The sequence below is a fragment of the Typha latifolia genome, chromosome 1 (assembly GCF_019914945.1).
Source record: "Typha latifolia isolate L0001 chromosome 1, TyphaL0001v2, whole genome shotgun sequence".
In the NCBI taxonomy this organism is placed as follows: Eukaryota; Viridiplantae; Streptophyta; class Magnoliopsida; order Poales; family Typhaceae; genus Typha; species Typha latifolia.
The window spans coordinates 21,542,335-21,566,860 of NC_133086.1; the positions used below are offsets into that span (position 1 = coordinate 21,542,335).

Genomic DNA, 24,526 nt, shown 5'->3' on the forward strand with positions numbered 1-24,526 from the left:
TAATGTTGACATAATGCGTTCAAATTTTTTACAAAATTTTTGGCCGTCGTAAAATTTGATCAGTCTAAAATATTTGAGCTGGACTTAGCAACCGAACCACATCGCACAAAAATGAGGATCCAGAGTTACAAGTGGGGAATGTGCCTCAAAATCAGTTATATTCTAAAGAGATTAAAATAATGAGAACTATACAAAGTCTTGTTGCATTGGGTAATCATATGAGAAGTATAGATTATACAAACTAAATCATGTTACAATTATGTAGCCATGAATCTTTTGAAAAAGAATATAAAGGATGCAATCATTTAACTGATACGAGTCAGTTTCCATACATGATAATAAGAGATCACAGAAAACAAATCTTTTACGACCAAGTTGATACATAGAATAGCAAGGCCGTATACATATATTGATTGGTCTTCTAACGTCCAAAACATAATTACGATCTACACAGGCAAACATCTAGAAATTTAAAACCACAAGTACCTAAGACATTAAAAACCTACAAGTGGACATGGATGCACAAGTCTCTTCATTTCAATGCAAGACTTCTGTACAGAATCGCAGATATTTACAACTGGTTTGATTGAAATACGTTATTACCATAATTGTCCTTTCATCTTCAAAGGAAACACAATAATATTCACCATTCTGCTATCACATTTTTCTCTTTTTCCCTTTGAAGAGAGCTTGTGATCTGCTTAAAACTGCGAAAACATCAAGGCTTTCTTTAATTTCATTTAAGTCGAGATGTATATCAAACTGCACATTTATGCATGCTAGCATCACAGAAAATTGTAGGCCTCCAGAGAAGCAAGGCGGAAACTGATGGCAAGCATGCCAGCTTTGCAAACAAAATTTTTATTCCAGGTTTGAAATGCTAGCAGATTTCACATTTTGCCTCGTCCAACCAGGTATAGGATTCAGCCACACAGAAGCAATAAAAATCAGCAAGTCAATAAAAATAGCGGTCTCCAAAACAGTGAATGACGAATCTTACTAATTCACTAGAAGCTGAATGGATACCTGCAGTGCTACACTAGTTACCAACTTAGACGCCCTCAGCTTACTCCGCACCTGAAAAATATTGGTGCAGAAGCATCCTTGACTTGAATGCCAAGCCGAGAAAGGAAATTTGGAAATCAGCAAGACATTTTACTTCCTTGTATCTACTGTACAGTGCATAGGCTTCCAGCTATCATTATGAGATCAAATGTTCCCAATACTCAGGCTTTTAATTTTGATTCTGATTTTAGGTGCCGTACTGGCTTGTGTAGCATCTGCTGTTGTTTCTTTAGTTGAAACATGTGGTTCCACACCTTGTAACGTGTTTGAATCCCCTGGGGTCAAAGCTCCATGTGACTCTACAGATTTCATTAGGTTCTGTAATTCAGATGAAGAAGCCCTTTCCACGTCTTTTCGCATCTTTGCCTGCTCTTTCTCCATCCTTTTCTTCTCCTTCTTTAGACGCTTTCTCTCCAAATACTGTGGATCATCTTTTTTGTCCGACCTATCCTCTCGCTTACGTTTTTTATCCTTTTCCTTCTTATCTTTCTTCCTTTTCTCTTTCGCTTCATGATCACCCACTGATAGTTGAGCTTGATCTCCATCGTGGCTAACCACGGAACCAGCTTGAAGAGGAGGAACAGTTTTATGAACAACTTCATCACCATCAATAGTTACATGGGATAACTGGTCCTTAGAAAGGAGTCTTGAATCAGCCGTACATTGCAATTCCTTAGAAATCTCAAACTTGCTCCCTAACTTCGCACTGCCAATGCTGGCTGTCATTCTGGATTCACGGTCATGAGAAGAATTGACCTCTTCATTGTTCTGAGTGCTTATGTTCAATGGTTCATTTACTCCTCCTATAGGTGCATCAACAGATACAGAGCTACAAGGACCCAATTCATTTTCATTTGGTCCAGCTCGAGAGAGATCCATCTGATGATCAACATCGTCTGTTTTACTGGACGATCCAGTTTGCTTAACTCTAATTTTTAAAATATTCATCCTTCTCTCACTGCTATTGGAAATATTGTCAGTCTCTTTAGCAGCTTCTGCAATAGGCGAAGCATCATGGAGGTTTGGTATATCTATGGGAGTATCTTGAGGTCTTGATATCTTTAGCTTGAGGAAACCAGCTTCAACATGTTGATCGCTATATGTCTCGGAAGATACCATGGGAGGAAGAACCTTTGGGACACCATATAGCGTTGGGGACCTAAATATGAGAAATGGTGATTCAGCCACACATATATATTGACAGTGAGCAATGCCTTCATACGTATGAAATACATATACGGAGATTTCATCTTAACAGGTAATGAAGCAACAGGCATCATCAAAATATGAAAACCGGACGAAAAATTTACAGAAAAAGTGAAACTAAAACACATTGCTTCAAGTGAAAAGTTCTCTCATATCAGATACTGTAATATATTAGCTGAATTGAAAGATCCATATGCCCATGCGCAAGACAAGACAGTAAATTACTGGTAAAAAACTGAAGTTGCAGGATTGTTGCTCTTGAAGGTAAGCAACATTTACCTTTATTATAGAAGAAAGAAAAATAAGTGTCTGAAACATATTAAATTATTAATATAAGCTTAGGATGCATTTAGTATGACGTATTGAAAGAAATCTCCCTTGTCTTTACAAGAAATTGATGGATACATACTGCAGGTATAAACGATATCTATAGAAACATCAATTATCACAAAAGAAGAGAAACGTAATAAGAAACAAGAAAATTGCTAACCTCCCTGCAAGAACTTGCAAAATGCAGAACAACTGGTGCCGAAGAAAAACATTGTTGAATGCTCTTCTGCTGGCAAGCAGCCGAAGAAGCCCAACAAGAGTCGTACAAGATATCTGATTCTCAGTGTGAGATTCAAGATTTACTTGACACAAATGACAAACATGACCAGCCAATTTCGTCTCTCCTGCAATTTATTGTATGTTAGAGAAAAATTAAACAACTTAACACATAAATAAAATATATACCAGGAGTCTAACCTCGTAAAGAAGGCTCTTCATCTAAAAATTTCAAAAACAAGGAGATAGCTGCTTCAAGACCTTTACAATGAAACTCAAGATCAAGAAGCACTCTACTTGCTTCAATACGAACTTTCCAAGTTTTCTCAATGCTGCGAAATGGTTTAATCAGTTCACAAGCACGATCCTGCAGTGATAAGAAGACACTGTTATGAAGGGGTTGAAAAGGCAAGAAAGGTCATTAAGAAAACTCTGCTTACAAGAGGTATGAAAGTGGACATCTTCAATGCAATTTGTGATAGGGCGCGAATGCAGCTTATAGTCAAAATTCCATTGTAACTAGGCATAAGACTGTAAAATATCAAAAAGGTTGAAATTATGCATAGTCAAAATTCAACTAGGCATGAGACTCAGAAGACAGCAAACTATCCAACAGGCTGAAATTATACATACTTGAAAACCAATTAGCAAACTTTTGATACCTGTCAAATTGCAGTAGCCGATCAATACGTTTGAGTAGAGATGACAAAAAGAGTACGGTCTGTGTTTTGTAAAAGAAGCATAAGATAGAATTGATTACTACAAATCGTTAAATTATCACAACTGGACTAGAGGGAGAAAACAGGATTATGGAGAGGGACGAGTAGTAGCAATAAGAGAACATATAGTTAGACAAACCTGCTGACCAAATTCAAGTTCGCCAATTGCTTGAACCATAGCAGCAAGCCAGTAGACATCAGAGTAGGGGTTTCCATTGTTATCATTGTACTGACACAAAAGAACAAGAAATTGTATTAATTAAAAGGAAAATAAAACAAAGATGATATATATGGTAACGCAGGAAAGCATTTAACATACTGATTCAAGGATCTGTTTTACATAAAGATAAGCTTAATCACTAACGAAAAACATATGCCAACTCTTAAAAATGCAGCAAGTGAAAAAGCAAAATCTCGATGTTTTCATTATCATAAAGAAATAACCTAAACACAATGTTCATCCATATTTCAGCCACTACTAATGGTAATTGAATATTATACGACTCTTGTACAAACTTTTCACTACACAAAAATAGTTAAACTAAAATTCTCCATAAGGCTACCCTTCAATTTAGTTTTTATCTTCATGCAATCAACCAGAGGATTTTTATCAGCCTTCTGAAACACTTTATTAGGTGCCATTAAGTTGTTATTTTTCATAATTAGCAGGGCATCTCCATTAACAATCAATGCAGATATGTTCCTTTAGAGCCTAATGGGGATAATAATCATTACCGTGTCTAGGACCAATTATCCAGAAATGGAAAAAGCAACTTTTTACTAAAAAGCCTCCAGTCATACTCTATTGTATCAATATGTTCTTTCAGGAGCACTTCATCCTGTATGTTCTTCGAGGAATAATAACCTTACTATTCCATGCTATGACCTCCTTCCTCACAGGGCATAACTGTACATAATTCTTTACATTTTTCTTCAAGTTTGATCTTTCAGCAGATCAAAGATAAAGAACAGAGTAAGGTGAGCAGATTATAAATGATAAAGAATGCCATTTAATTATGCAGATATCTTTTAGAAGTTCAATCTAATTAACAATCAATGCTACAGCATAATAATAAGAAAAGATATTGTCTGAAGGCATAAACATAATAGGCATATAGTGAAAAAACCTAATTGACTTGAATGATTACAGAAGGTACATTAACATCAACGGAAACCAACAGCATCATAAAAATATAGTGAGGGATTAGAAGAGAAAAACCTTTAGCAATTGCAGAACAAATTCAATGGCTTCTCTTGGACTTTTCTTGTCTGCTGCCCTTATCAAAGCTACTGCATGTGGTATAGCCTAATAAAGGAATCGAGATGAATGATCCCGGTCATTTCAATCGCAAACTATCATACTGTTTTCATCAAGTAGTATTCAGATTTCATAATACTACATTAAGAAAAATTAATAACAAAAACAATCACATAAGTTTGCAGTCTTTTAAGTGATTATTCAAAGTATACACCAGAGATTACAGGGTTTCAATTTTTTGCACATGAATAAAAAAATGTAAAATATTATCAATTCAAACTTTTTCATGACAAAAAATTCTGCATCTTCTTTTACAATAAACTCTACGGAACAATACTCAGAACTAAAGAAATGATTGTGCTACTGCAATGCCAGTTATCAAGTGCTAAACTAGTATATTGCCTATACAATCTGACAACAAGAAGCAACGATCTCACTGGGTATACTTAAGTGAGCCTACAAAGGACATCTCCGCCAGTTACGTGATGCACAGTTCAATGACACAATTGTTTGGGCCGGTTTGACATTATTTTAAACAAAAATAGGATACTAAAGTAATATCTACTTTTCCTCTTTTAAGTCAAGAAAAAGATGAATGGAACATTATACCATCAAATTCCACTAATTTAATGTATGCATGAAAGCGATTGATCTATGAAAGACAAACCTTTTGCAAGCGTAGACGGGCTTCAATCATGGTAGACCTACTTGAATCTCAAAAAATGGAAAAGTATAAGAGAAATGAAGAAACTCACTTCGATAGCTTTCTCTGGTAATCTCACTTCCAATCTGACACCAGCAAAACAGGAAGAAGTTTCTCTCCAACCAATCTTAGAACTCTTCCTCAGCCCTTGAGGAAGACAGAAGGAGATGTAGAGGGTTGAAAGACCCAAAAGGTACTCTAATGTAAGTTTAACAGGTATTGAGCGTGCCGCTCAATAACCCACGAGAAGCACATTTCATGCCAATTGGCATGGAACTGTATTGAGCGACATGGTTTGCACAGATCCTATTAGTTTTACCAAAGTTCCAACAAGAATATTTTGTCCCAGACAGACCTTTTTCTTCCATTAGATTCTGATATCACCTTAAGGTTTGGGAAGATCACACCAGAAATTAAGACACAAATAAAAAAATACATAGAAACAATCAAGTTCCTCAATTCTACATTTTTCCATAACATCCATGAAATAAGAACCAGAAGTTTTAGATCTGGTTACAAGATGACTCTATAATACACAACCATTCAAGTGCAAAGCAGGGAAAATTACTCAATACATGTCCTATAATACACCCCAATATGCTAGAAACAACAAAATTACTGCAAAAACTATTAAAAGATTGTTCTTTCTTTTAATATACTTTTTTGAATGAAAATATTATGAATTGGGAATTATGAACTTGTCCTCTACCAGATTATAATATGTTCATTCTCAAAGTATAAGGTGATAGCAAGATTCCCAGTATCAGGATTGAGATCAGTATCGGTTGTTTGAAAAAACGATACGTATCGGCCCCTCGTTTCGGATCAAACTATTTTTTAATTACATAAATTTAAAATATTATTTAAAAATATAGAAAATTTTCTAAAAATTTAGAAAAAATGAGAGAAAAATAAGAAAATAAAAATGGCTCACATATGAAGCCTAGAAACTTTAAATATTAACTTATTTAAAATTCAAAATTTTGATGAATATTGATCTCTCTCTCCTCCCCTCTTTTAAAATTTAAAACTTATTCAAAAATTACTCACATAGACAAAGTTCCCATTTTTTTCTTTACTTTTTCCCTTCTCCTTCCCCCCTCTTAGGCTCTCAGCAACTGGTGTTGCTGCTTCACCACAATAGTAACAGTAGAGGTCGGCAGATCTACTCGGTGTAGGAAGAGAAAAAGAGCAATTAAAAATTAAAAATAATAAATAAAAAAATCCATCCGAGGTTGCCGGAGGTAGGGGTGTAAACGAGGTGAGCCTGAGCAAGCCGACTCTAGCTCAAGCACGGCTCGAAATTAATTTTGAGCCCTCTAAAGATGTTTAGGCTCCACTCGGCTCAACTTGAGTTGAGCTTGTCGAGTTTGGGCCAAGCCCGAGCTTGATTAGAGGAGGAAGGGCGAACCGGAGGAGGCGAGGCCGACGGAGAGAAGGCGGCTTGTCGATGGAGAATGAGGAGGCCGGATGAGGTGAAGGAGGAGGCGGCGGAGGAGTTAGATGAGGAGGCCGACAGCGAGATTGAGGTTGACGACAATGGAGAAGGCCGACAGCGAGATTGAGGTTGACGTTGATGGAGGAGGCTGTCGGTTGAGGCCGGAGTAGCCGATTGATAGAGAAAGAGGAGGAGATTGGGTAGGTTTGTTAGGATATTTTTATTAGATTTAGGATTAGAATTAGTATAATCAAAGATCTAATGGTAGCCATTGGATAAGTATTTAATAGTTAATTTCAAAGATCTAATGGTAGTCATTGGATAAAGATCTAATGGTTAATTTATATATAATATATTATTTATATATATATAATATTAATAAATATTATACTTAAGCCGGCTCTAGCTCAGGCTCGGCTCGAAATTCAAATCGAGCCTTAAAATAAGACTGGGGCTTGCCTCAGCTCAAGCCAAACCGAGCTGAGCACGAGCTGAGATTGAGCCACCCATTTATTTTGACACCTCTAGTTGAAGGTCGAGGTCGTCGGATCTTCGTTGGAGAATGTGCTGAAGATCTACTCAGTTGCTGATGGAAGAGGTGAGAAAGAAGAGAGAGAGAGAGAGAAAAGAGAGGCAGGTGGAGGGTGGGATCTGGGTCGAATTCGACCCGTTCCCCCCAGTTTCGAGTGGGATTGGCCGTACGGATCCTGTCCGAAATTGAACGGGATCGACCGAGATCGGCCGAAACTAAGAACCTTGGGTAATAGTATAGCAGTCCCGACAGGATGCAGAAGGTTAGGTCACAATTGTAGAACAATATTTTCTACCATGCTAATGGTGACACCAATAGGCTGAATGTTGATGATGGCAATTTGCTATCTGAGACAATAAAAACTCCTATTTAATGTACACATCAGCCATGTCTCTCAATGCCTAAGATATAATTTGCCTTTATCGGCACATACAGCATTACAATGATGATGAAAATAATTGTGTGACACAGAACTCAATTCATAAAAATGTAACACACATAAAGTGATAAAACTCAATCTTTCAGAAAAATTCACATATATTTGGACGAATTAATCTTAATTTACAAGAAATGCCTAAGGAAGTATAACAATTATCCTGAATCTGCATTGACCAAAAACTGGAGATTTGTCCAGATGTCTTCTTGTACCCTTAAAAGAGAAGGGAAATTTAACGAGACAAACTACAAGACCCACCCATGGTCTAGAATCAGAATATTGACAGTAGGAAACAAACTACCTGAAGATAAGTGTCTGTTAGAGAGAGATATTGAGATGGAAGAGTGAGATTACTAGAAAATATAAAATAAGAAAATGAGTGTATTCAACTTAAGGTAGCATCTCTGAGGAAAAGTTTCATGGGAGCTAATTAAGATGTTTAGACATATAAAAACGAGAACCGGACAAGGGCCTTGAGAGACAGGGGAAGACAACAGCCAACAGTAAGAAAGAAATGCTAACACATAAATCTAATGGAAAAAAAATAAAACACCAAGGAAAATGAGCTACAGTACAGATATGTTATTTAGTGAGTGATCGTTTCACATTGCAGATCAATTCATATTATAAATAACATTTACATGCAAAAAGTGATCTAACTTCCCTAATATAAGAGTGCTTTCTAATATTATATCACTTACTAATATAAGATGCCAACTGAGTTGCTTCAAACAAGAGTGCTTTCTTAACATGACAAATCTAACATAATGACTATTTTAGAGGGTTGGACGATAACATATTACTAAGAAGGCAACACATTTAGTTCTTAGCTTTTGAGCCAGAGGTAGAGAGATACATGAAGGTCCACTATTACAAAATTGCTTCACAACATTAGTCACTCCATGATATGAGCAGGTCCAAGGGAAAATGCCGCACTTTGAGCAAGTCAAATCAACCAAAACAAGGTTGTAGATCAATAACTCCACGTGATATAATGCGCCACTAAACTATCAGACTAGTAGAAGAAATACAGAATAATCTCAAATGTAGCTTCATCAAAACATAAGCATAAAAACAAAGTTTCAAAAACTAGTTCCTCAACATGGCAATTTACACGTGCACATGGAATATTACCAACAAAGTTAATAGCCAAAATAAAAGGCATATACCAATATTTAATTAAACAAGGAACTACAATTTTATGTTTCCTACAAAACCGATTGCAAATAAATCCTACCTCACTGCATTACCTCAAGAACAAAGTACTCCGGAACATCGCGGAAATCATTTGGCCTGTAAATGAAGAATCAACTTTCACAAAATGATGCTAAAAGCATTTGATCAAGAAAAACAAAAAATGAGGATCTTGACCTGGGTAGTCCAATATGTTCATCAAATCTCCTACTCTTATAAAACTTGATCAAATGAAGTAGACCTGCCAAGTCAGTTTCCTGGGATAAAGGGCAGCTTATAAGTACAAAATGAGGAGCATACGAGACCTATAAAAGAACAAAATTTTAAATGTAAGATTCACAAATAAAGCAGTAATAAGATGTTAGCCAGACTGAAAATGGTAGTTGAGGAAATACTCTTTTACCAAATGCATGTCACAGTGTCAAATTTTATTCTGGAAAGGTAGTTTAACATCTAATACCTGTAGCAAATAGTGCGAACATCATAAAAGGTAAAATTCAAAACAAAATGGAAAAGGCTTTTTTCAACTGCAAAGCAATTGTCATAGGGGTATACCATCAAGACAGCACATGTAAGGAATTCACTAGCAAACACCCCTTGCATGTCTTTGTATATTGACGTGCACCGTCCGTGCCAAAAGCAAGTATTTCCTCAACTACTATGTCTAAGCTGGTTATAAGACTCACAAGAATTTGAAGTGTGTGTAGTGCGTGCGTGTGTGTGTGTGTTAGAGGTGTTGTTTCAGCCTGTCAATAGAAGCACATATATAGACAAGCATTCTCCATGAGCAGGTCAAGTCAAGTGCTTGCCATGTAAAGTACTTCCATTAGAATCTATAAGAGATATACTACTGTCTAAGAAGGATTTTAGTGGTTCCAACTTAAGCAAAGGTGCCTCACCGGCGCTATAATGAGATCTACAATTTACTGTTGAAGTAACAAGCTTAACATTAAAAGGATAATTCAAAAGTAATTACTTATTTTAATGCACAATGGCATACATATGCAAATAATGAGATTTCCATGCATGTTGCAGTTTACAGGCAAGCTTACAAACGTACATAACATTTAAAACATGCTTATGCTCACATTTACTGGTGGAAATATTCCATGCATAATATATTGTTCTGCAATAATTGATATACTTTCACAGAAAAAGCCTTACTGTGCATATTGAAGAGTCAACAGATCGTGACCCTACCCTTTCTCTGGAAACCAGTCATTCAGGTCAAAGTGGAAAATACAATAATGAAGATTGAATTTAAATATCTTTTTAAAAGAAAACCAGTAACCGCAACCAAAATCCTTTTGATCTTATTTGGTTTGAGGTTAAGATCTGAACTCGATTAGTTAGTCTCATTTCTTAGTCTTGATAAACTTAATTAGATATAAAAAAGATAAAAAGATGTTTGGTTACCGAACCAGTTCAGTGGGGATCCCTAAACTCAAAGCAAACAAAACATTTAGTCCTAACTATTAGACATCAGCTATATGAATCTTTTTCTCTATTTATATCTGTTTATTTCATCAAATCAAGCAGTATCCTTTCATCCAAGACGCCTTCATTAGGAGATAAGTGCTCACAAGGCACAGTTACCAACCAGCACGAAGCAGCTAAATTAAACAGATATTCAAACTAAAAAAAAAACCAAAAACACGTCACAGTGAAGTCTAGAATTTGACTAGATGTTACGTATATTTTTTATTATATATTCCATATTAACGAACATATTAGTGAAGCATAATCAATCACCCAGCATAGAATTTCATGTGACCGTGCTCCAAATTAGATTGCCAAGCTAATAATGGCTTGAGCATTGTTCAAGCATTCATATGACTAGATCTTGATTAGTGAATCTAGGAAGCAAGATGTGTTTAATCAGATCGTTGCTTGATTGCTTCAGAGCCTTCGTTCACTAGTACCATAAATGAATTGCCACTTTTTGGAACAAAGCAGGGCTGGCAATTTCCAAACAAAACCCACTACCCATCAGAACCTACATAGGAAATATAGTGCATTGTGGAGGTTCTTTCAAATGGTCCACGCATAGGCAAGCCAAAAGTTAGTCCCCAATTGGATGGCTATGGTTTGCACCCACAATTCGAATCAACAGATCATGCCTACAGTATTTTAGCTTAGAAAGAAACTTCCTAAAAACAAAGAGAAAAGCTAAGTCTGTCACATCCAGTCCTTTTCTTCGTGAACTGTCTCCATTCACATCCCAACTTTTTAATATTCTCCTACTGATTCTAAATTTGAATGGCTTTCTACATGATTGGGCTGATGGATCAGGTAGCAGTTAATCCGCTTCTAACTGAATGCTCATCATAGGTTTAGGGGTCTTTGTCTAGCAACTATGCTAACTAGCTAAGTGAAGCATGACTAGAAAGTTTCCTAAATCTGTTTTGAGCTCCTGCACCAATAGCTTCAACTTATGCATGCAAAGTTACAACATCATACCTACTTAAAACATATCTTGGAATCTCAACTTTATTGCTAATAGGTATCTTTCCCCACACAAAAAAGCAAAAATATACAACAGTAACATGTAAATTTACAAATATAACACAAAATAAAATGTATGTGAGAAAACCAAGAACATTTGACAAAAGAGCGTAGCTAAACTAGAATCTATATACATATAAAATGGCAGAATGCAGCACCAGCATATATATAACTCTACAATTGAAAAGCAGATGCAAGCAATTGAATTATATATTTATAGTCATGAAAGGCAGCTGCATTGAAATTTTCACTAACATAAGTATAGAGGTGCTACCTCAGAAGCTGTCAATGCCAATGCATATGCCGCTTCTACTCTTACTCTCCAAAATGCCTACAGTAGTAGCAATGTAATAATAAAAATAGAAGTTAACAACATGGATCCTTAATATCAGAATGTCAGAAAAGCACCTTTGTATCATTCAGGAAATTATTGAGAGTATTAACAACAGAAAATGGAAGTTGTGGTAGCTTCTCCATCTCAGCAATTGCTTGTGACTGAGCAATGACATCCTTATCTTTCTCTAATTGATTAATCTGGCAAGAGAATTTCATATAATAAATGCAAATGCCAACTCAAGAAGGAAAAAAAAGGCATTAATTAAATCAGAACATGACAAGCCATAAAAACCAATTGCATCGTGAAGGTAGTGTTGTTTGTTAAAAAAGGGTAGTCTAATTTTTTTTTTTTTTGCAGCGTCTAAAAGTTGTAATTTTTAGTCCCATGAATAGAAATTCAATCCCATGTCAGGATTTATGTGTACATCTGAAGTTTTAAAATTGAGTTGCATAAATCAAAATTAATTCTATAACAAGGACAAAATTGTCAGATGAAAAAGTGTCTGTAGAGGCACATGTCAGGCCAGCATCACGCCAATGCAAAACATCATGGTAGTGACAAAGGGGGTTGGGTAGTGAGGGGTAACCGGTGACAATGTCAAGTTGACAACTCAAAATACCTAGATGAGTGCATATATCCACACATGTGCGCATAAATATAGAAATGTATCTTTATGTTCAAACACATACCATATGGATATAGTGCAGCAGTTTGCCAGTTTATGATACTTTACTTTGAAAATTAGTTGTCAAATTTTGATCATTTTCTTCAATATTTTTTTCCTCTTACTAGAATCATGTGCCATACATCTGATGCTAGCAATATTAACAAGACATGGTGGCATTTAATTTCTTCTGCTTAAGGATTTACATAATTTTATATTATTTTTTATTAGTTATATAAAGTTCAAGCATAAGATGAGAGAACATTTGTCAAGAACTCTTGATAAAAAGAGCTTTCATTTTTTAGTTCACCATATGCATCTTTGCCTGCAACTTTTCTATGGTTTAAGTTAGCCCCCTTTCCTGGATTAAATTTAACATAGCTGAATATAAGCAATTTTCCATGGACATCCATCTTGCCATGGCATTCCTTGATGTAAATTTACATTATTCAACATTACTCCAAACCTAAACAGAAATACAAAAAATCCAATTTGCAAATCAACTACCCAGAAAGTTCAAAATTCAAATTGATGAACTCTATGGTTTACTCTACTAAGAAATAGTCTTTAGGAAAATGGGCAGCACATTTTAAAAAGAAAAAAGGAAGTGCATAAGAACTGACGTTGCCACCTTGAAGCATATTCTTACCCACATCTGGACAGGTTGGTGAAGATGAATTTCGGCAAGGTACTCCATCTCAGGGTCAACTCTGATCCACAGCAACGGTGAATCAGTGCTGCAAACAAATTAAAGAGACAAAATTTCAGATGTAGTTCAGAGGAAAGACAAAGTTTAGTAAGAAGTATATGAAACTGTGGATGAGACCCAGTGCGAATATCCTGAGTTGTAACAGCATCTGCATTATCATCAGAGCCATCATGCTTCAACCCTTTCTTAGGCTTCTGGATGCGCTTTGCAGCAAGTTTGCAATGGCATTGTACTTCCAACAGTTGCCAACTTTCCCCAGCCATAGGCAGTATTGGATGATCGTACATCCCATCAAGTTCATGAACTCGTATGCTCATCATTCCTGGCCATCCAGCACCACCTTCTTGAATCTCGTTATCAGGATTACTACCAGAAATGGAACCACCTTTTGCTGTGCAATCTCTCATTACAGCTAATTCAACCATATTTCTCCTTTTGTTATAGGAGATGCCCATCCTTGAAAACAAAAATGTAAAAGGTAGGTAGATAAGAGGAAGCAGACGAGAAAAAGAGATGGATGGAGAACGACCAGCTCGCCCATTTACCTCATGATAGGACACCCACAAGATTCAACCCATCGAGGAAAGAATTCTTTAAGGAAAGGACGTTCCAGATTACCAACCTTATTGGCAAGGTGCCTGAACTGTATAGCAGGAACAAACATATAACTGAATATTCTTTCATTGACATTTTGATTATTGAGGGAATACTATATTTAAGTAATAATATTATGGCAACATAGGCATCTTGATAAGATTTAGGATCATCACAAGTGCTAAAATATAGTTGGTTTGCAAAAACTCTTTCAATAAAAAATGATATTTGATGTACTTACCCATACTTGGAGTTATAAAATTAGTCTGATCCTATTATCAGAATCAGCATACTACTCAAATCAGATTACTGTAGCAACAGTTCAAAAACTGAAATTTGATTAATCTGAGTTGACATGAAATTTGGCACGTCGATGTTTGGACGCATGGTGTTCTTTTTCAAATAAAATGCTATTATATATTTACATGTATTGCACACTATAGCCCACGTTAGTTTTGATCATCTGTTCTCTCATCTATTTGGATGAAATTGCTGTTATGAAAAGCTTCAATTTGTTATCGTCATCGGACATGTTCAAACCATCATAACCAATTTCCATACAACCTTTTATCATTTAAACCACTAACTTGTTCAAGACATAAAAAACTTTTATATCTATCAGTGGACACCCTCAACGACCCAACATCATAATCTCCATGATACTCTTATAGAATTGGTAGGCACTCTTCCCCATGACTAAAGAGGTCATAAAATCAACTCCAATCTCAAAGCTTAGAAGAGCAACTCACCAAGCGTATCTCAGCGATTTTTAGTTCGAACTAAAAGTTAAACGACGGAGATGACTTGAACTCTAGACTAGGTGGCTTAGTATATGAGCTAAAGTTTAATGGGAAGTGCCTATGTATCCAGTTCATATCTAGCTTTCAAGCTATTGAATGATCAAAAAAAAAAAAAAACTGATCTCCATGATACTCAATTTTCACATATGTTTCTAGTTAAATAACATTCCAATTCATAAAACAATAATCTCTTAGTTAGACAATAAAATTTTCCTTCTAGATAGGTAAACTGAATGATTAGTTGCTTACTTTAAAATGTTTGTTACCCAACGTAAATAAACAAATTATTTAATTAGATTACCAATTTACTATTAAAACTTTGCCAACTTAATGTTCCTTGCTTTTATCTTTTCCTGCTTTCAAAGTGATATACAATGTACGATATTGTTATTTTAAGCTCACCGCACTATGCTGATTTTGTTATTTTAAGTTCACCACACTATGCTAAAATCAGGGAAAACAATAATGCCCATATACTAGACAAGCCTAAGCATTTCCTAGATAGGTCGCGAGAATTTTACACATTGAGCACCTTCAAGCATAGCAGAATTTTACTTTCCTATTTTTGATGTTTCCCTTTTTCTCTTGGCAATCAAACAATAGTAAAACTCATCTCTTTTTCTGCATTTCCTCCTGCCAGCACAAGCATTTCTGAATTTATTTAATTAATAATGAGTGGATTTAAGGGTTGTACTTCAAAAGTTGAATATAAAATTATCGCCAAATTAACTTACAAGTCCACCTATATCAACTACTGTAGACACCAACTATAAGTTCACAATAATATTACATGCAGAAGGTTTCACTTCAGTAAATGTCTTGTTGACTTGATCAAGTCAGATATAGTCTAACTTTGACACACAACATTTCTTCTGAATAAGATTTTTGGGCACAGAGCAGTTAAATATTCTGCAGACAATATCTGTAAAACAATTAGTCAATCTTGGATGACAATAAAACTCGCCCCTTGATCCAAATTGCCATGAGTTTGAGTCATAGAAATAGCCTCTTCAATAATAAGGAAAAGCTTGTACACATGTTGCACTTCCCACACCCCCTGTGCACTAGGACACCTTTTCTAGTAGTCAAATTTGTTGCTTCTCTATCACTGAATGAACATACAGGTACTACAAGCAATATAACACAACTACAAACCACATTTTTAAATTATTTAACACAATTAAAGTGCTATATCAAATGCTCGGGCACAACAGGTGATGCAAAGCACACGAGCAAGTGAACAAAAAAATTGTCTAAAACAAAGAAATTATGACTGCTATTATCACCAAATGAAAACTAGCACTTTCAGAAATAAAAAGCAGAAAAATAAATGGTCTAAAAAACACATTTTTAGAGTGCTATATCAAATGCTCAGGCACAACAGGTGATGCAAAGCAGAAGAGCAAGTGAACTAAAAAATTGTCTAAAACAAAGAAATTAAGGCTGCTATTATCACCAAATGTAAACTAGCACTTTCAGAAATAAAAAGCAGAAAAATAAATGGTCTAAAAAACACATTTTTAGGGTGCTATATCAAATACTTGGGCACAACAGGTGATGCAAAGCACAAGAGCAAGTGAACAAAAAAATTGTCTAAAACAAAGAAATTAAGGCTGCTATTATCACCAAATATAAAGTAGCACTTTCAGAAATAAAAAGCAGAAAAATAAATGGTCTAAAAACCAAAGTGACACAAGAGAAAGTGAACTAATATAATGAGGAAACAAAAAACAGTTCGATGAAAAATAGGTATCTTATTCTCGTGAATGGTAATTTTGTTGATGAAAACATCTCACTAATTTGTCTTATTTCTATGGACTGTGCACCATACTAGAAGTTGCTTGCCATATAAAGATACAACCTGAACAACAGCATAGTGTAAAATGGATATGCTATAAGAGTGATAAGTGACAGCTTTTGCTAACCTCTTTGGTACTAAGCGTTCTGGAAGAGCGATTTGGGCCGGGAGCTTTTGAGACAATCATCTGTAGAATCTGAATCCAGCACAGAAATTTAAGCAAACAAAAAAAAATGATAGTATTCAAAGCAAAGCAAGATTGAATCTTATAAATAATGTGATCTGTAAATTTATAACAACAAAACCAAGCAAAAGTGGCTGGATCATCCAAGATTGCTAAAGTACAACATAAATCAAGTATATCTGGTATTCAAGAACAAGGTCATCATGATAAAATCAACTCCATATTAATAGTTGTCTCATGGGATTTTATTACTTATCAACTATATGCTTATGGCATTCGAATAGAAGTACATCCACACGTCATTACCGTATTCACAATCACAGAGCAATCAGGTAATTAGTTCAGATAGTAGCATGAAGAATGAAACCCACGTGGATAAATATGAACTAATACAATTCAACCAACTTCCTACGACTCGAGACTCGGAGTAACTTTTTTAAGTAAAAAGAAAAATGGGAATGCAAAGATAACCAATACGAAGGTGGAAAAGTGCGAAACAGAAAACTGTAAATGAGATTCATATGCCAAATCATTAAAACCAAAGAATGGCATGATTTTTTCACAATATATAATAGAAGTAGGAAATCATGCAAAAGGAAGCATAAATGCAACCTTACGAAAAGAGTCTGGACCCATCTGCTTCTCCAGCATTTGAAATACTGTTACCTGTCATCAAGAATGTCAAACAGGAGCTGAAGTAACAATAATTTACTGAGCAGAAAAACTGAGGTGAACTTACAGCCTTCCAAGATCGAATTTTTCCATATAACCCAATGGTTTGAGTTCCATATAGATCGCCTGAAGCAGCAGAGGAGCTCAGAGCAGTTGCTCCGCAGACATCAGCTTTACATACAGCACAATTGGCCTATGCAGAAAAATAGCAGCTCAATACAAACTGATGACCACAGAGTAAAATTCAATAGACATGTGAATAAGTTAGCCACCAAGACTTATTACTGCACAACATTTGTGAAGGCCTAAGTGTGCATCTAAATAAAACTGAATATGACAGATCAACAAAAGGCTTCTTTTATTTTTTACTGCAACAACTGAAAAGGAAGGCAAGAAATTCCATTTAAAATAAAAATAAATGACCTCACATTCCTAGCAAGCTTCTATGTTCCTAGAATCAGAATATCACTGCACATTGGCACAAACAGTAAAATAAATTCAATCGGTTTATTTGACTTAATAGCATTTAAGTTGACGAATTTAGAATCACACCATAGCTTCATTTTTGTAAAACTGGCCCATATATAGCACTTGCTCAATCAACACAGGCCAACATGGGGTTTGCAAGCATTCTTAACATACCAATAGACTAATTCGTAACACTCTTGAACATAGCATATGAAACAGGGAGCTGCTTTTCACTTTGTTATATCTAATGAAAGTGTCAATTTCAATTGCATATCATGTGATGCCACTAGAAAGATGAGATTTCACAATACTCGTGCAATGCCAAAATTCCGAGCAGGCTAGCAGCAAGTTCAGTACATAATGTCCTTTCTTTTCTAATTTCTCTTTTCTTAGACTTTCCAACATGTTTTCTTTTTCATCTTAATGTGTCCTGAGTTTCTCTTGCTTTAGATCTTTCAGTCTTTGCTATCCTTCTTTATTAGATTGGACCTAACAGTCAGTCAGCGGTAATTGGCCCACCACAGAAATGTTTTTGACCGCACATCATAAGTATAGAAATGTAATTATGTACTAGTACATGACTTTCCAACCTAGTTGCTAATAATTACCTCATAGACCTAATACCATTGCAACATATCAGAGGGAGGAGCCTCTATAATGCATCACGTATTTTGGCTTAATGTCCCGTTTTCATTCCAAGAAATTCATATTGATAGCAGCATGCACCACTAAAACAAAACCCTACCAGATCAAAAAAAATTTAATGCTGTCGATAAATGAAACAACACCAATAAGCAAGAGAGGGTAAAATTCAACACCAAGGCACCCTTCACATATTATATAGTTATTCAAATTCAGAAATTGAGAAAATCAAAATATCCGAGGGTTGGTATTATCTTCCATTGCAAAGATAAATGTATAATAAGAAAGAAAGCATAAATAAGAAAGACATTTCTACTATAGAGAAGGAATGATGGTAGGAGAAATTGCTTCCCACAAAGAAAGACACGAGCATCTTATTACATGCATTTCAAAAACCAGAAAGCAGTGAGTAATAATGAACACAGAAAAATGAGATTTTGACTATAATGGTCAAAGGACATGCGGGAAGTTTCATTCATTGCTTATGCTTGACACATTCAAGGTATGCAGGAAAATTGATCTGTCATAGTCATGTACTGAATAGAAAAGGAAGCATAAAGCATCATCTCAAACTACAGGATGATGCTACTGCAGACAACATACTGCAGTTCAAAAAATAATAATGAAAATGAACAGAAGTTTCACTGATTGCATGCATTTCAAAAAGTCAAGGACCCTCAAGACACAAGAAGAGCTTTTAAGCACAATTATAAAACTTTCAAATCTGAGGAGCTGAGCAAGATCATGTCATATGTATTAGATCTGCAATCCTCTTGAACTCATCACCAACCCCAAAAGTAAACAAGAAGGTTAAGTAACAAATTTATTGATGGAACAAATGGAAGTCTGCATTAGATAAAACTTTAGCAGTAATCTTGTAAAAGAATGAGCACAAAAAATAATTGCCCAAAACCAATTAATTCTTCAACTCCTCTTAGTTAGAGGTCTCTCAGGTTGTAAATGCACCGGTCTATCAAAGATTAATGATAATGATGATGATAGTCACCAATGATGACAAGGCTTTTATATATTCAACCTTCCATAGCAACAGTAATACAAAGTTACAAGTGTTAAGACTATCAACTAGTTCTACAAGAATATTTTAAGTAATGAACAAGGCATAAAACCTTGAAACGCCGATAGCGTGCTTCATTATTTCCAAGAAAACGCTTGATGAAGTTATCAGTAAGAAACCCAGCTAAACCATTCAACAACCATTCTGCACAGAACCATATTAATGGTTATCAACTTATATGTTGACCAAAAGTTTACCATAATAATACTGTGCATTGTTAGTTAAAACTTAAAAGAAAACTTACCATCATTCTGTTCCTCTGCAGTAATATATACTCCAAACCATTGCCTTGCCAGTGCATATGCAAGTTTGATTCTCGTATTAATTGTCTGGATTACATTAAGAGTCAGTTACAAGAACACTGAATGCACAAAACAGAAGGGCAAATATAATCAAAGCATCCTGAACAATCTCCACAGTGAAAGTGGTTTCCAAAGTAATCCATCAACTTTTTGTGTGATGGAATTAAGAGGAAGAAGGAACCTGATCTATGATCTTCTCATCATACAAGACATCAGAACTGAAGATGCACATGGATGCACCCAAGCTCATAGATGATGTTGTTAGGTCAGATGGGATGAAAATCTGCTTGTATGAACCAAATGGATACGATATGGAAAGGTAATCTTCATAATAGCTGCAAAAGAACAACAATAGAAAGGACACCATAAAAGGCTGCAAATAGGAAAAAAGAAAATAAGAGAGGTGTAAAAGGTGATAATACAATATTTCAGAACACTCACCTAAATGCATTGTGGAAAAACCCAACAGTATTTTGAAGCTTAGAAAAGTTGGGAGGTAAGCACATATGCGATAAAACACTATTTTGACAATCAGGAAGAATTTTGAAGGGACCAACAACCAATGATATCCAATCAGCACTAACAGGAGTGTTCAACTTATATACATATGTTTTCCTTGGAGGATCGTCCTTGCTCAAAACCTGGAAGAGAAATTTTTAAGCAGACAAAACTTGAACATAATCCACAAGTCAAAATTTAACAGAGATCAATTTATTGTAAATAATCAGAATGTGCAATTATTTGCATGCTTTCTTATTTGAACCCTGCAGACTTGCAGCAGAAAAAACATGCTCTTACATAGTTATACCTATGAATGGATCTGTTTCTAGAAAAAAAAGAAAAAGTGGTGGTCTTAAAGCATTAAGAGCCATTAGATAGACGTCACAAGTTAGAGCCTCCAAAAACTGATATCAATTTATTTTGCTTTTATAAATATTATTCAGACTTATCTAGTCTAAAATGCATGTAGTAATCCAATAGCCAAGCCTGCAGGATTTAGCCTTTCATTAAATGCAACTAAGATTCGCAAGTAACCAAGAAATAAGTCACACACACAACTTTAGGGACCAACATGGAAGCCAGTGAAACTATATGAGGGTAAAGTAGGGAGGGAGAAAATCTGTGTACACCATCATATGGCCTCCCACAGGACTGACATCACAATAACCAAAAGGAATGACAGACCAGGCCTTTATCCATATATCTTGTATCAAGTAGAAACAACTTGAATCTTTGAACAACAAAGCTCCTAGATCTTTGAGCGATATCAAGGGCAAAGATTCAAAATCAATATAGTATACTATCCGTGCATAGCGCAGGATATCCATCCATTATAATAGTATAAATACGTATTTGGACAGCAGAACAAACATAACGGCAATAATAATCCAGTAAAAGCTTTATAACAGGTATCAGCTAAATTACAGCTAAAACAATGCACAATTTGAAATTTTGTACCTGATAAAGTAAGTTACCATTGCTGACAGCCACTAAATTAGTGCTAACAGTAAACTCCAGATCAAATCTGGGCAATTCAAGAAAATGTAATTAATTTCAGCAGGATTATAAAGAAGAATGATCATAGCCAAGATTAAATGAGACACAAAAAATTGCTCGACTTACGAGCAGCGTTGTGCAACATTATCCATGCAAGGGAACCAACAGTGTGCACGCCTTATCTGATTATTAGTGTGTAGCATATCGCCCGCAAAATGAATGCCAGTATCGGCCCTATCTATCAGATAATCAATGCGAACCAACTTCACATTCTACAGACATTAACCGACATAAGAAAACAGAGGTGTCAAGCACTTATTTATGGGAAGTACATGAACCAAAATGAAGCCTTGCAAATAAATAAGCTAGACATAGTTAAAGAATCTAACTATATCACCTTGTCTTCCAGGAGACCATTGTAATCATTAACAATCTGCTCTTCGGAAGAACTTTGGACAATATTCCCCCCATTTTCTTGGATGTGTTGTTCATTTTCTGACTTCATTGATTGATGACATGAAATGATAAGGTTGGCAACTGTTTCTTTATTAAGAGATGAAATGTATGTTGAACCAGCGAGATCAGCAGCTGACTTGGAGCATGATACTGAAGACCATCTCTTCTCCTCATCGATATCTTGATAATGTGGAAAGTATTCAAACTCAGATGGCTCCCCATCTACAGATATACTCCTAACATTTATATTATCAGCATGCAATGCTATATGCTCGCCCTCTTGGAGAAGAACTTTTAACTCTGTATACCTTAAAATATGAACAATGAAGTACAGTCAACTACCACCATGCAACTAATATAAATAAAATCACAATAAAATATAAGTAAAGAATAACAGAAGGTCGAGGAACATTTAGCTCCATACTTCATACTATCAAGTACTAAACAGATCATATCAAGAATCATTAAGCAGGTCAGTTGTTGTTAGAATGAACTACACATGATCAGTGTTTAAGCATGACAAGCTCACAATAAGGATTGCCAAGTTCTGTTTGACGTGAAACTACATGGGAGTTTACTATGACGCCAAATGACATACTGTAGGCCTTTGCCTGGGTATACTAGGTTTAAGAAAAGTGTCAAAAGAATTTGAACTAGGTATCATGTCATACAAGTTACAAATTAAAAAGATGAGAAGGCAGCTTGCTTTGTGCTCAAAGGGGATGAATTACAATTCAAATTCTCTTTCCGCTATCCAGGCAAAAGAAACAAAAATCACTGAAATTTCTGTTTCCTGCAAGGACCAAACTGAAACCATCGCCAACTTTCAGAACCTTGATCGAGACCAACTTAATGCCATTGATTAGAAGATTACGGAGTGCTACTGATGAGCTTCTTAGTGAACAAACTCTAAGGTCTTCATCTAACTTTGGCCAGAGAAAAGAGATCAAAGTCTACCTGTGGGCAGAGAACCCAAGAAACATCTACATCTAGCCACCTGTTCACCTATTGCAAACACAGTTCCTAAATCCACAGACTAAATCAATCTTTCGAAAGAAACAACTTCAAGACGTACCAATTCACCCAAACTCGCCAGAGATCAAAATGCATTGTTCCGTTACTCTTCAAGAAAATGATTAAACCCAAATGACGATTGCAGCACGGACTCCTCAATTCATGTATTGCACACACTGTTCTTGATTTAATCAATCCATCGAAAAAAAACTTCCGAAAAGTACCAACTCATTCATAAAATAAAAGAAACTACTGCCAGAGATCAAATACATTGCTCCGTTACTATCCAAGAAAAAGATTAACCTCCATATAAAGACCGCAGCACAGACCCCTCAAGATTCTTTCCGACCAATTCCACTTAGTAATTAACGAAAAGGGCAAAAGATGTCAATAACACAACCAAAAGTTTCAGCGACTACGAAGTTTTCCACTGAGACATAAACGAAAAAGAAAGCAACCACCGAAACCCTAACAAAAGAAAGATCCGAAACCGGAGCAAGAACTCGGAATTCCTCACCCGTAGATCCTCTTGTTCTCCATGTCGATCGATAGGCAGAGCTTCTGGTGGAGGACAACTCCTCCCGAGCTCTCGGGCTTCTGCTCCTCGTTCTTCTGCCTCCGAGCCTTCGCCATTTTCTTGATTCCTGAGGGAGAGGGAGAGGGTAAGAGGATTTGGGGGGGGGAAGAAGCTGGAGCACGAGACCAACACGTGCTCTCCTCCCACCAGCCCCTCTTCTTGCTGGTCTATTGCGAGATATGGAAGGGAGGGAAGGAGGGAGAGGGGGCTTTATTTATAGACGCTTCTCGGCCCTTCGGCCTTCCACGGGGAGGACGCCCGAAACGCCCTAGATTTGTTATTTATTTGGATCTCCGGAAGTAAGTTAAGAGGAAATGACGATAAAGCCCAATTCCATTAGGGCCGGCCCAATATGATCCATATCGGGCCGGGGGCATTCTTTATCACTCTCTACCATTATATATATTCTAACATCATAATTTGGGCATTTGAATATAAAAAGAAACTCAATTGGTGAAAAAAAGAAAGAAAATTTCTCAGTAGCATGAACTCCACATATCTTTCTTTTTTAATTAAAGTACACGATAAGTTACTTATCATATTATCTCATAGAACTATAATATTTTTTTTATGAAACTATAATAAGTATATCAACATCTCCTAACTTATGCCTTTTTTATATAGTAATAACAACTTCAATAAATAAAGGTTAAGAGCTCCATGAGCACTCGATCTCTCTGAACTTATATTTCAAGAATATGTAGATTTTCTTTTAATATATTTAATCGTAATTGGACTTACTAGTTCCTCGAGGAAGATTTTATCCTTGGTGTTTAAATTGTATTATATTGAAATGGTTCGAGGATTAACTCCCATTTGTAAATCTAATCAAGAAACAAATGAAGTTTTTAGAGTAGCACAAAAGAGGGATATGCACCGTTATAGATGTCTGAAGAAACTAGTGGCTCGGGCTCAATTCGACTTCACTTAAGCTAAGTCAAGTATGAGCTTTATTTTTGTATTTATTTAAATTTCGAGCTGAGTCTAAGTTAAAGTCAGCTCGCTCAGGTTCGACTTAAAATTAATTTTGAACCTAGCTTAGTTTGAAAATAGCCTAGCTATAAGTTGTGACTCAGCTCAAGCTTGCTCTAGCTCAGTTTAAATTCGCTCAAAAATAGACTTAATTTTAGCTCAA

At 35.7% G+C, this 24,526-nt stretch overlaps 1 protein-coding gene across 1 annotated transcript; it reads right to left on the minus strand.

Annotated features, from left to right (window-relative positions):
* Nucleotides 1-333: 333 nt before the first annotated feature.
* LOC140787600 (transcription initiation factor TFIID subunit 2) lies at nucleotides 334-23,583 on the minus strand. The gene is made up of 25 exons (XM_073136608.1): nucleotides 23,332-23,583; nucleotides 21,742-22,108; nucleotides 21,471-21,616; nucleotides 21,306-21,372; nucleotides 20,289-20,488; nucleotides 20,029-20,182; nucleotides 19,790-19,874; nucleotides 19,598-19,689; nucleotides 17,428-17,553; nucleotides 17,301-17,354; nucleotides 16,632-16,700; nucleotides 13,858-13,955; nucleotides 13,430-13,768; nucleotides 13,253-13,340; nucleotides 12,011-12,136; nucleotides 11,877-11,933; nucleotides 9,275-9,354; nucleotides 9,154-9,196; nucleotides 4,756-4,842; nucleotides 3,676-3,765; nucleotides 3,480-3,538; nucleotides 3,258-3,348; nucleotides 3,019-3,184; nucleotides 2,762-2,945; nucleotides 334-2,224 (listed from the first exon to the last, which is right to left on the minus strand). The coding sequence occupies exons 1-25, from the start codon at nucleotides 23,445-23,447 to the stop codon at nucleotides 1,210-1,212; spliced, it is 3,999 nt and encodes a 1,332-aa protein (XP_072992709.1). The 5' UTR covers nucleotides 23,448-23,583; the 3' UTR covers nucleotides 334-1,209.
* Between the last annotated feature and the right edge of the window lie 943 nt (nucleotides 23,584-24,526).

Excerpts from the sequence above, each read along its gene's own strand:
- LOC140787600 (XM_073136608.1), bottom strand. The coding sequence starts at position 23,447 with ATGGCGAAGGCTCGGAGGCAGAAGAACGAGGAGCAGAAGCCCGAGAGC. Across the intron at positions 20,489-21,305 it reads ATGGTAACTTACTTTATCAG|GTTTTGAGCAAGGACGATCC; the intron begins GTACAAAATTTC and ends TTTCTCTTCCAG. Across the intron at positions 17,554-19,597 it reads CACGCTATCGGCGTTTCAAG|GCCAATTGTGCTGTATGTAA; the intron begins GTTTTATGCCTT and ends TTTTCTGCATAG.